Below are 11,446 nucleotides of genomic sequence, written 5' to 3'. Positions count from 1 at the left end.
CCACGTGCCCCCGTCCCCCCGTCCCCATGTCCGTGACACCCCCGTACCCCCGTCCCGTCCCCATGTCCGTGACACCCCCGTGCCCCCGTCCCCCCGTCCGTGACACCCCCGTCCCGTCCCCATGTCCGTGACACCCCCGTGCCCCCGTCCCCCCGTCCGTGACACCCCCGTCCCGTCCCCATGTCCGTGACACCCCCCTGCCCTCGTACCCCCGTCCGTGACACCCCCCGCCCCCGCCGCGCTCTCGGCCCCGCCCCTCGCGCATGCGCGCGGTCCCTTCCCGGCGCCCCGGCCGTGCCCCGCCCCGCCTCGTGCTGCGGTTCCCGGGACCCCCGGGACACAACGGGACCCCCGGGACACAACGGGACCCCCGGGACACAACGGGACCCTCCGGGATCCCCCGGGATCCCCCGGATCCGCCGGACCATGAGCGCGCCGGGCCGCGGGATGCTGTTCGCCGAGACCCAGCTGAGGCGGCACGGCTGGCGCCGAGGTGGGGCCGGACGGGGGTCCCCGGACCGCGGTCCCCGGACTGTCCTGCCCCACCTTGGCCTTCCCTGAGCGCCCCCGGCTGCCCCCCAAGCCCCGGCTCCCCCAGACTCCTATCCCCTCCCAAGCCCCGGCTCCCTCTCCCAGGCCCCGTGTCCCTCCATGTGCCCCCCAAGCCCCGTCTTCCCCTACCAGGCCCCGGCTCCCTCCAGAACACAGCCACTCCTAAGCCCCGGGACCCTGCAGACCCCGGCAGCCCCCAGGTCCCCACCCCAGGCCTCAGTGGTCCCCAGAGCCCGCCCCCCCCCCCCCCTGTTCCTCTGCAGGACGCGGTCTGGACCTCACCCCCGGCCCTCGGGGTCCTGCAGCCCCCGGTGCCCCCGGCCGTGCGGGGGTGACGGGTGCCTGGTCCGCAGGGCAGGGGCTGGGCCGGCGGGAGGACGGCATCGCCGAGGCCATCCGGGTGAAGGTGAAGTGCGACACGGCGGGGGTGAGTGCCGATCCCCGCCCGGCCCTGGCCCGCGGCCCGCTGCCCACCGCAGCCATTCCGGCGGCTCCTCTGCACCCCGCAGGTGGGACACGACGCGGCGGAGCCCTTCACCTTCCACTGGTGGGACCACGTCTTCAACGAGGCGGCTGCCAACATCGCCGTGGAGGCCGGGCAGGTAGGAAGGCTGCGGGGTGGCGGAGGCACCCCGGTTGGACAGGGATGGGGTTGAAGGCAGGGGAGGTGTTCCCTTCGCTGGCTCCTGTACTGCCACTGTGTCCTACCAGCCCCAGCCCCTGTCAGCAAGCAGCACCGTGTGCAGGGACTGTGGTGGTGGAGAGGTGCTGCTGGAGGGGCAAAGCCTCTCGGACAGATCATTCCCAAGCCCTTTGCCTTTTCTCACCCAGGATGGTATCTCTGTGAAGGCGCTTTCGGAGCAGGGAGGCAGGATCAGCAATAAGAAGCCGCGCAAGGCTGGCAACAGTGGGAGCCTGCTGTACGGCCGCTTCGTGAAGGTAACCGGCCCCAGGAGCTTGGGGGCTGCATGGCCCGCAGCCCATTGCTGCTGTGGCCTCCAGAGCCCCGTTTTCCTTGTTCCCCCTTCTCACAGTCCCTCTGTGCTGCAGTCAGCCACGCTCACAGCCTGTGGGGAGGAGTCTGTGACACTGCCCGCTAGCTCTGAGAGCAGTGAGGAGGAGGAGAAGCTGGACCTCTCTTCGGTCAGGAGGTGAGGCTGGGCCCCATCCCTCGATGGGGAGAGACGAGGGCTGCAAGGTGGAGCCCTGCTCCAGACCCTGTTCCCCCCACACGGATGCTGGGGGTGACACATCCTGTCTGTGTCCCGCAGGCTGACGGACGAGGAGCTGGTGCAGGCGTGTGGGGGCCGCACGGCGCACAAGTGAGTGGCTGGTGGGTTGCACGGCTGGGCTGCCCCCTCCTTGCAGGGGCTGTTGAGCAGGCTGGGCTGGGGAACACGTTCCCTGCTGGGGAGGTGCCATTCCTCACTGCCTGCGGTCATTGCAGGGGTGCCCGTCACGGCCTGACCATGAGTGCCAAGCTGGCACGCCTGGAGGAGCAGGAACGAGCCTTCCTGGCCACATACCAGCAAAGGGAGCGGCAGCAGGAGCCCCCAGAGAGCAGCCAGGGCAAAAAGAAGAAAAGGAAACAGTCCAGGGATGGAGCCAGCCCCAAGGTGCCACAGAGCCAGGAGCCAAACAGAGAACAGGAGGAGGTGTTGGAAGAAGAAAAGGTTGTGAAGATGAAGAACCAGGGGCGAAGCAGAGAAGAGGAGCTGACAGGAGAGGAAGAGGTCATGAGGAAGAAGAGGAAGAAGGTCACAGAGCATTGTGGAGAAGAGATATCAGGAGAGGAGGGGAAGGTCATGAAGAGGAAGAAGAAAAAGAAGCCAGAGCTAAGCACAGAAGAGGAGGTGGTAGAAGGGGAGGGAAAGGCTGCAAAGAGGAGGAAGAAGAAGAAGAAGAAGCAGGAAGAGGAGGACAAAGAAGAGTTGGCTGAGACAGACATACCTCTAGAAGACACAGATGAGCCAAACTTGGGACACAGCCCTACAAAGAAGAAGAAGAAGAAGAGGAAGAGGAAGAAGGAGCCAGAGTGAGCAAGTAACATGGCTGCCATGCTGTGCAGCTGCCAGTCCCACCTGGCTGTAAGGGTCCTGATCCTGGTGCTGGTGGGTGCCCAGGGGTGCTCTGAGCCCATTCCAGATGTAGCCCAGCACTGTGGGCATGCTGGGCTAGGACAGGTTGGTCTGGAGCTGGATCAAGCTTTACTTCACCACCTGAACCTTCAGGGGTGACCCTGGTTTCTCCCAGGCTCTGCAGCAGGGACCCATTTGCTGTGGGCCTGTCAGACCCTGCAGAGTACTGAAATACTTTTTCAAGGGCATGAATAAATCTTTATTGTAATCAGACTATCCTGAAGGGTGAATGGTGCTGTGAGTGGCAGAGCCCTGGATCCCAGGTCACCTTTACACCCGTAGCACTTGGATTAGGCAGAAACCCCAAACCCCCTGCAGCCCTCACCACTCCCACCTCCTGGGCCTTCTGTCTGCAGTGACCTTCGATCCTGCTGTGTCACGCTGAAGCCCGGTGAGGTGCTGAGCACCCTCCTAGCAGAGGCTTGGGCAGAATTTGGCCCTGGTGTGCAGTGCTGAAGCCAAGCCTGGCCCCCCCAGCCCCTCTGGCCCCAGCTCTAGGTCAGCTGCAGGACGCAGTCTGTGCTGGGGTACGCCGGCAGGTTTAGAGCGTATTTCTCCTGGAGCGCGGGGGGCACAAACCTGCCCCCAAGGAAGTGGTACCGGCCGGTGAAATGCATCGCCGCCTTCTTGGGCGCCGTGAGGGAGATGAGCATGTCGGGCTGGAGGCCATCTGCCTTCCCCTTCTCCACGTCCCAGCCTGCAACGAGCCCCGTGGCCAGGCTGGAGCTGGGACCACCCTGGCCAGGCACCTTCCTCCGGCAGGTGCAGCCAGTACTCACCTGAGGGGATGTCGATGCTGGCGATGGGCACCGTGACGCGCTCGAGGGTGCTGAGGATGCTGCCAAAGGGCTCCCGCACCGCTCCCTTGAAGCTGAAGCCAAAAATCGCATCCACCACCAGGCCGTAGAGCTCGTCGATGAACGCAGCCTGCAGCAGGCACAGCAGCAGGTGAAGGGCAGTCCCGGCCACAGCTCCAGGGGCAGGTGCTCCCAAGGGGGCTGCTCACCTCAGCTGGGAACTCGGGGAGGAAGGGAATATCCATCTTCTTGCACTGGGTAGTCAAACCTTCAAAGAGCGGCTTGCTGGGGCGCTTGGGGTAATACACGGTTGGCTGGTAGCCCTGCAAGCACAGAAGGGACCTGAACTAATCCCACTCTGGCACCAGCAGCAGCCAGAGGAGTGGGACCCTGGAGCCCATAGGTACAGGGGGACACAGGGACCCTGCGGCTGCCTGTGCAAGACTCACAAACATCTTCAGGTGCCGGGCGCAGACCAGCCCATCACCGCCGTTGTTCCCTGGCCCGCAGACCACCAGCACAGTGGGCTGGCTCGTGGTGAAGGAGCTGGGTGGGTAGGCCTGATGGGGGGTAAGAGGCACAGGGTTATGATGGGGAAGTGGGCCCACGCCATGGGGCCAGGATTGCTCCAGACCCCAACCTTGGGACTGGCATGCCCATGGGACTGGGACCACTCCCAGGATCACCATCTGCCTTGCTGGTGCCCACCTTGCTGGTGCCCACCTTGGTACACAATGCTAGCACCTCCCAGAACTCTCCCTTGCCCTCTGGGGTCCCACTTGTTGATGGCGGTGATAGCACTCAGCCCATAGTGCTGTGAGTGAACTCTCCCCCAGGACCCCCACGCACCTCCCGGGCACCCACCCTGGCAGTGGCACAGCTCAGGACACGATATCAGGACCCCACATTGCTGCTGGCAGTGGTGCAGCTCAGCCCACAGTGCCAGGACCCCCTTCTGCCCCCCAGGACCCCCACCTTGGCAATGGCAGTAGCACAGCTCAGCCCCGCCAGCTCCATCAGCTGGTCCACGCTGAACTTGTACTCAGTGAAGAGCTCCTGGTCGATGGCCTGGGCCTCCTCCTGCCTGGGGTGGGAGATGGCACCTCTGGGTACTCGCAAAACCCGTCCAGGCCCAGCCTGGGGGCTGCTATGATCCCCTCGACTTAGCATGAGCCGGGGGGGGACACACACAGGGTCTAGCTGAGCCCCCGCGTACATCTGCACCCCAACCCCGTGTCCTGCCCGACCCCCCGCACCCCTCAGCCCGCCCGGATCCCGTCCTGCCCGCCCGCACCCCCGCCCCGTGCCGCCTCCACCCCCCAAGCACTCCCCGCCTCCTCTCCCACCTCCCTCCTTCCCCCGGCCCTACCCCAGGAAGCGGAGCCCCGTCGGGCCGGACCCCGCGCTGGGGACGTGCATGGCGCGGCGGGGAAGGCACCGACACCGCTCCCGGTCCCAGTGCCGCTCCCAGCCCCAGCCCCGGCACCGCCCGCCCGCCCGCGCCGCCGCCACCAGCAGCCCCAGCCCCAGCAGTGCGCGGGGGCTCGGCATGCGGCGGGCACGGCCTGGTACGGCCCGCTACGGCTCGATACCGCCCGGTACGGCCCCGACCGGCACCCAGCGCTCCACGGAGCAGGCGCGGGGCCGCCCCGGGGCGGAGCGCCCTTCATCGCGCGGCGGGGCCGGGGCGGAGCCGCGCAGAGGCCGCGGTGCCTCCGGGCCGGGCCGCGGTGCCTCCGGGCCGGGCCGCGGTGCCTCCGGGCCGGGCCGCGGTCTCTCCCGGGCCGGGCCGCGGTCTCTCCCGGGCCGTGCCGCGGTCTCTCCCGGGCCGTGCCGCGGTCTCTCCCGGGCCGGGCCGCGGTCTCTCCGGGCCGGGCCGCGGTCTCTCCCGGGCCGGGCCGCGGTCTCTCCGGGCCGTGCCGCGGTCTCTCCCGGGCCGGGCCGCGGTCTCTCCCGGCCCTGCCGCGGTGCCTCCAGGCCCTGCCGCGCCCCCGCGGCCCCGCCAGCCCCCTCATTTCCTCCTTGGGACCGCGACGTGCAAAGGATGGCGGAAACGGAGCGGGGTCAAAACCGTGTTGGCTCAACGCCCCCCCCTCCGGTTTGGGCCTGCACAGGCCCCCCGAGAAACACCCCCCGGTGTCCTCCTGGTCACAGGAGGCTGCAGAGGAGGGACAGAGTCCTGGTCCCCGTGCGAGGTCCCCGGCGGGACCAGCAACCGGCAGTAGTGGGGTCATCGTCGAGGCTGCGAGGTCATGGAAGCATCACGGGGAGTGAGGGTGTCCAGCAGGATGCAAAATGGAATAATCAAATTACGGAATCACAGACTGTTCTGGGTGGGAAGGGATCTTAAAGCCCATCTCGTCCCACCCTTCTGCCATAGCAGGGACACCTTCCACTAGCCCAGGTTGCTCCAAGCCTTGTCCAACCTGGCCTTGGACACTTCCAGGGGTGGGGCAGCCACAGCTTCTCTGGGCAACCTGTGCCAGGGCATCCGCACCACCCTCACAGCCAAGAATTCCTTCCCAATATCCCATCTAACCCTGTCCTCTGGCAGTGAGAGGCCATTTCTCCTTGTCCTGTCACTCCAGGCCCTTGTCCAAAGTCCCTCTCTAGCTCTGTTGGAGCCCCTTTAAGCACTGGAAGGCAGGAGTGGGCAGGAGGTTCATACCAGGGTCCTGGAAACCACCCTGCCTCATCCATAGGGTGTGGTTTTGATGTTGGCTACAAGGTGCCAAAATCCCCAGCCCCTGTGACTTTAGGCTTGGGGCCATGTCCATTCCAAGAAAAAGGAGTGTCCCAAGCCCTGCTGGGGTCTCCACCCGTGAACCCTCCCCTCAGAGGACACTCTGGAGCCCAAACCTCCCATCCACTCCTTTGCCCACTCCCCCAAGGCATCACCTACCGCTCTGGAGCCCTTGGATGGAGGGTTTGGTGGTTTTGATGCCCTGAGGAATGCAGTGTGAGACCCACAGGCCTGGGCTCGCTGGGGAAGCCAAGCTCTGGTTGCGTGTGGTACTTACGTAGCCGGGGGCCGGCATGGGGCGGCTTGGCCGGGTGCAGGGAGCTGGTGGTCCTCTTACTGAGAGACAAGTGAACCTCATGTGGGGGTTCTGGACAGCATCTCTGACAAACGCTCCCCATCACATCGTGATTGAACCCTCCCTAGGATCTAGCTGGAATTACCCCAAACGCGCTACCCAGCATTATGTATCTTTAAAAATCTCTGCATTTTCACCATTAAACAGGAGAAGTCCCTTGTGCTGAAGAGATATTTGGGTGCCAGGGGCTGTACTGATGTGCCTTTCCCTTGCTCACCCACCTGTTAGCCTTGGGCTCACTGTGATTCCCTGGAGCTGAGCTGGGACCATCATCATCCTCCCCAGAGGTGCCCAGGAGGCCATGTGCGTTGCAGGGCTCCAGTGCGAGACCACCAGTTGGGGCCACTCCTGTGCCTCCAGGAAGGAAGGACAAAGAGGCAAGAACACAGTATCAGACTGGGCCAAAGCCTCAGCTCTGTCAGGAATTGCCTGGATGCCTCAATCCCACGTTTAGTTTGCACCCTCTCACCTGAATGCCTGGGACGTGCTCCTGGCACACACATGAGCAGCTCGTCTGCAGCCTGGGCTTTCCACCTGAAGGACATGGAGTGAAGGAAGGAAGGCTTGTCTCCTGCATGATGCTGGAAACTCATTCCAGAGGAAGGAGAGAGACAATGGCAGCTTTCCTACTCACACCTCACTCCCCTGGAGCCATGTCCTGCTGGCACGGGGCAGTGTGGAGCAAAACTGCAGCTGGCTGGGCTCCTGATGGGATTAACACGTGTGTCCCTCTGCCCAGCAAACTCAGGCACCTCTTGCCACAACCCCTATTGGGGTCCCAGTTCCCAGCCCCCCAGAGTGTCCCATGCCCTGGGTGATGCTCACCACGGCTGGGGTGGGTGCCCAGCCCCCCTGGTAAGAGAGGTGGCTAAGACGGAGTCGGTGCTGGATGGCATCCGTGAGCTTGTGCACGACCCGTTTGTGGGCAGCTCTGGGGCTGTCCTGCGGTGGAGAGAGCCCGCATGTACGATGGGCTGAGTGGGTGTGCCCCAGGGCTGAGGCCAGTGCCCCATGATGCACAGGAGGGTCTGGCCCTGGGGGTGCCCCATCATGCCTTACCTGACAGTGGGAAAGCAAAATCAGGGCCTCCTGATAGTGCCCGATGGCTTTCTGGGGGTCTCCCAGATGGAAGCATGCTGCGCCCAGCCCCTCGCACGCTTGCCACTGCCCCTGCAAGTCCCCTGGGAGGCAAAGGGCTGCATCGGTCCCGGCTCAGCCCAGATCCCCGGCAGGCAGCATCACCCAGCTTGAGTCCACTCGGCACCCGGATGCTGCAGACTGCCCCCGGGGGGTGCCTGTGCCTTCCCTCACCCGAGTCCCGGAAGGCTTGCAGGGCGTGCAGGTAGTTCTCCGCGGCAGCTCCATGGTTCCCGAGCTGGCTGCAGGCATACGCCAGGTTCCCAAAGCACTGCCCCTGAGCCCTCCGGTTCCCCAGAGCACCTGGAGTTGCGAACACAGGGCTCCATCCCGAGCCGGCACATCCGGCAAAGCCAAGAGCCAGAGATACCGGTGTGACCTACCGTGTAGCGCGGCCGCACGCCGGTGCCAGCCCAGCGCCGAGCCGAAGCAGCGCAGGGCGTTTTGGGCAGCACCCAAGTTCTGCAGCAGCGCAGCCTCCCGGCGCCCGTCCCGCTCCGGCTCCGCACCGCAGAGCCCGAGGGCCCGCTCAAAGCTCTCGGCAGCCAGGGAGAAGATGTGGAGCTGGGAGTAGCCGAGGCCGATGTCGTTGTAGAGTTTCCCTGGGGGCAGAGAGGAAAAGCAGGGGTGGGAGCTGCTCCCCAAGGCCCGGAGAACGAAGGGTGCGGCGCAGCGTTACCTCGCAGGGCCAGGTCGGGGATGCTCTCGCAGAGCGAGCGGCACCGGGCGAGGACCCTGGCGATCTCTGCCGCCCGGAACCGCCGGCTCTGCAGCATGGAGCCGCTCGCCCTGCTCAGAGCCACCGCCGCGGCTTCGGGGCTCTCGGCCGCCGCGTAGGTCTGCGCCGCGTCCAGGAAGCACCGCGCAGCCCGCGCCGGCTCCCGCATCCCCAGGTAGCAGCAGCCCATCTGCACGCAGGTCCCTGCTCGGCCGCCAGCCTGAGCAGCACTGGCGTGGCCGGCGACTTTCTCAAAACGCTCCAAAGCCTTTGGAAAATCCCGGAGCCCTTCATGAGCCGCCCCGACGTTGAAATAAAGGCTCCCCAAGTGGTCCCTGCTCTCTGCTTCTGAGGGCTGGGCCTGGAGGAGGAACTCAAGGCCCTTTTTGGGCTTCCCAGTCTCCACGTAGGCAGCCCCCAAGTTGAAGGCACAAGCCCTGTGGAGCTGGGGGCTCACCATGTCCCTGGAGAGGAGCAGGGCCTTCCTGAAGCACCCCACTGCCTCCCGCCCGGCGCCCAGTGCCAGCGCCCGGTGCCCGGCTCGTGTGAGGCCCTCGATCGCAGCCACCCGCCCTGCCGCCTCATCCCCTCCCTCCCGGGCAGCTTCCCTGGCCTCGGCCTTCTCCTTCTTCTTCCAGCTCTTCTTGCAGCTGGTGGGGGCTGTGGGGGCTGCAGGGGTGGTGGTGGTGGTGGAGGCAGAGGGGGTGGTGGGGTGTGTGGGGGTGGTGGGCTTCGCTCCCTGGTCAGCAGCCTCTTCCGAATCCATGGGCAGGGGCAGCGACCTGCCTGCAAGACAGAGAGGTACTTAGGCAGCCAAGCCAGCATGGTCCTGCCAGGGAGCACTTCAAACATGCAGCGTTATTTTATATTATTTATGAAAAATTAGGGATGAATTGTAGCCTGCTTGCTAATAAGTTTCAGGAAGGAAAAAGGCCTTTCCATGGAGGACCTGGCAAACCTTGGTGGCCACCAGAGAGGAAAGACGTCATTGGGGGAGGAGGAGGGACACCACAGCGTGGAGTGGGATGTTCCCAGGGTGCCTTTTTGGGAGGCAGAATAACCGGTTGTACACACTTACTGTTTGCTCTTCAGGTGCAAAGGGTGCCGAGAGCGGGGAGCGGAGGAACGGGGCATCCCTGCTGCTGCAGCCGCATCGCTGCCACAAGCCACGGCTCTCTGATGCAGGGATGAGGATGTCTGAGGGGCCTCCGCACTTGGGCTGCCTGGAAAGTTGCCTGGAGCGGGTCGCAGCCCCGGTGATGGATGCTGGTGCCTAGTGCTGGAGCACAGCCGGGTTCTGAGCGACAGGAGCGTGCCAGGCAGTGGCACAGGCTGGGACAAAGCCAGGCCTGTTCCTGGGAAAGCACATCCGGCAATGGCCCCACCGGCTCCAGTTTCATCCCTGTCACCAGCGTGGTGTGCAGTGCCATGGCAACTCAGTGCAGCAGTGCCAGCGTGAGACCTGTGATGGATGGATGGGAAAACTGTGTGATGGACAGGACAGCCGTGTGATGGACAGGACAGCCGTGTGATGAATGACACAACCGGCTCCTCGCTGTCTCAACAGCTTGTGGCAGGTGCTGGGGGCTTGCTCCACACAGGGGCAGCTTCATGCTGTGGAGCAGGTTGATGGATGGGCTCAGGGCAGCGAGGGTACAGGGTACGCTGGGGCCGGGTGGCACGTCCTTGGTGTGGCACAGCGCTGACCCCTTGGCACAGCCCGTGGAGTCCCCCAGCAGCCCTCGCTTGGCCTTTCACCCAGGAGTTTGTGAAAAACGAGGTTCACTCTTAGTAAAATTTTAAGAAAAATTTAATAAAAGGGACAATTAGGAGACAACAACAAAAAGGGTGTTACGGCCGGCCGGGTGCTTCGGCAGAGAGCCAAAGGCACACCTTTACATCCAAAAGATCGTCTTTAAAAGTACATCGCTTATTTCGTATTCATCACCATCATGCATAATTCATTAATTCTTTGGAGTTGCTGAGTATCATCATCAGCCTTATCGCTTCCTTGGTTCCATTCCGTCTGGTTTCGGGTTCTTTTCTTCTGATAAGATTTTCCAGGAATGTGAAGACCCCCCCCCCCATCCTTCCCAAACTGACCACACAAACAACAGACATTCTACACCATTACATTACAGAACCGAGGCAAAGCCCCCCCCCAAACAATAAGCAGCATGCAAAAACCAACGTCACAATACATTCATAATAATTTTGTAACACGCGAAAAGCCAATACCGCAGTACATTTATAACAAGTTCCCCCGGCACCCCGGTGTGTGCCCAGCCCCTGCACCCCAAGGGTCCTCCTGCAACCCGGGGATCCCCTCGCTCCTTCGGTGTGTGTCCCCTCCCCGCACGCTCGGTGTTCCCGGAGCTCCCCGGTGCGGGTCCCGGTGCCGCCGCTCCCGGTGCCGCTCCCGGTGCCGCTCCCGGTGCCGCCACTCCCGGTGCGGGTCCCGGTGCGGGTCCCGGTGCCGCCGCTCCCGGTGCCGCTCCCGGTGCGGGTCCCGGTGCCGCCGCTCCCGGTGCCGCCGCTCCCGGTGCCGGTCCCAGTGCTGCCGCTCCCGGTGCCGCTCCCGGTGCGGGTCCCGGTGCCGCCGCTCCCGGTGCCGCTCCCGGTGCCGGTCCCGGTGCCGCTCCCGGTGCCGCTCCCGGTGCCGCCGCTCCCGGTGCCCGGCAGCCCCCGCGCGGGGCCACGTGGGCGGCGGGAGATTCAAACCGCGGGCGGAGCCACCGGAGCCAGCGCGGCCATGGAGGGAGCGGGGCCGGGGCGCTGTGAGTGACCGGCACCGGGGGAGTTGCCGGGTGGGGGTGCGGGAGGATGAAGGCAGCGGGCACGTCCGCGGTGGAGGGGGACGAGTCTGGGGTGCAGCGAGCTGGGGGAAGACAGATGGGTCTGGGGGTGCAGGGGAATGCGAGGGGATAGGTAAGTCTGGGGGGGCAGGCAGGTGTGGGGTGCGGGGGGGGACAGGGACGTGTGGGTGTGCAGAGAGATGGGAGGAGC

The 11,446-nt window shown here is 64.7% G+C and overlaps 2 protein-coding genes across 2 annotated transcripts; one reads left to right on the top strand and one right to left on the bottom strand.

Annotated features, from left to right (window-relative positions):
* The first annotated feature begins 278 nt into the window (after positions 1-278).
* LOC138098547 (G patch domain-containing protein 4) lies at positions 279-2,906 on the top strand. Its single transcript, XM_068995129.1, has 7 exons — positions 279-493; positions 906-979; positions 1,062-1,154; positions 1,384-1,491; positions 1,603-1,703; positions 1,824-1,874; positions 2,000-2,906. The coding sequence occupies exons 1-7, from the start codon at positions 427-429 to the stop codon at positions 2,589-2,591; spliced, it is 1,086 nt and encodes a 361-aa protein (XP_068851230.1). The 5' UTR covers positions 279-426; the 3' UTR covers positions 2,592-2,906.
* Positions 2,866-5,116, bottom strand: NAXE (NAD(P)HX epimerase). Its single transcript, XM_068995130.1, has 6 exons — positions 4,857-5,116; positions 4,463-4,571; positions 3,937-4,047; positions 3,697-3,810; positions 3,470-3,617; positions 2,866-3,387 (listed from the first exon to the last, which is right to left on the bottom strand). The coding sequence occupies exons 1-6, from the start codon at positions 5,036-5,038 to the stop codon at positions 3,185-3,187; spliced, it is 867 nt and encodes a 288-aa protein (XP_068851231.1). The 5' UTR covers positions 5,039-5,116; the 3' UTR covers positions 2,866-3,184.
* Between the last annotated feature and the right edge of the window lie 6,330 nt (positions 5,117-11,446).

Source organism: Aphelocoma coerulescens, chromosome 25, assembly GCF_041296385.1.
Source record: "Aphelocoma coerulescens isolate FSJ_1873_10779 chromosome 25, UR_Acoe_1.0, whole genome shotgun sequence".
NCBI classification, from domain to species: Eukaryota; Metazoa; Chordata; class Aves; order Passeriformes; family Corvidae; genus Aphelocoma; species Aphelocoma coerulescens.
The sequence above is the reverse complement of the archived record's forward strand: the minus strand, read 5'-3'. Positions and strand labels throughout refer to the sequence as shown.

Bases quoted from the DNA above. Each gene is read 5' to 3' on its own strand.
- NAXE (XM_068995130.1), bottom strand. From the start codon at position 5,038: ATGCCGAGCCCCCGCGCACTGCTGGGGCTGGGGCTGCTGGTGGCGGCG. The intron at 4,572-4,856 runs GTAGGGCCGGGG...CTCCCACCCCAG, and splicing joins ACGGGGCTCCGCTTCCTGGG to GCAGGAGGAGGCCCAGGCCA. The intron at 3,618-3,696 runs GTGAGCAGCCCC...TGCCTGCTGCAG, and splicing joins TCCCCGAGTTCCCAGCTGAG to GCTGCGTTCATCGACGAGCT.
- LOC138098547 (XM_068995129.1), top strand. From the start codon at position 427: ATGAGCGCGCCGGGCCGCGGGATGCTGTTCGCCGAGACCCAGCTGAGG. The intron at 494-905 runs GTGGGGCCGGAC...CCTGGTCCGCAG, and splicing joins GCGGCACGGCTGGCGCCGAG to GGCAGGGGCTGGGCCGGCGG. The intron at 1,492-1,602 runs GTAACCGGCCCC...TCTGTGCTGCAG, and splicing joins TGTACGGCCGCTTCGTGAAG to TCAGCCACGCTCACAGCCTG.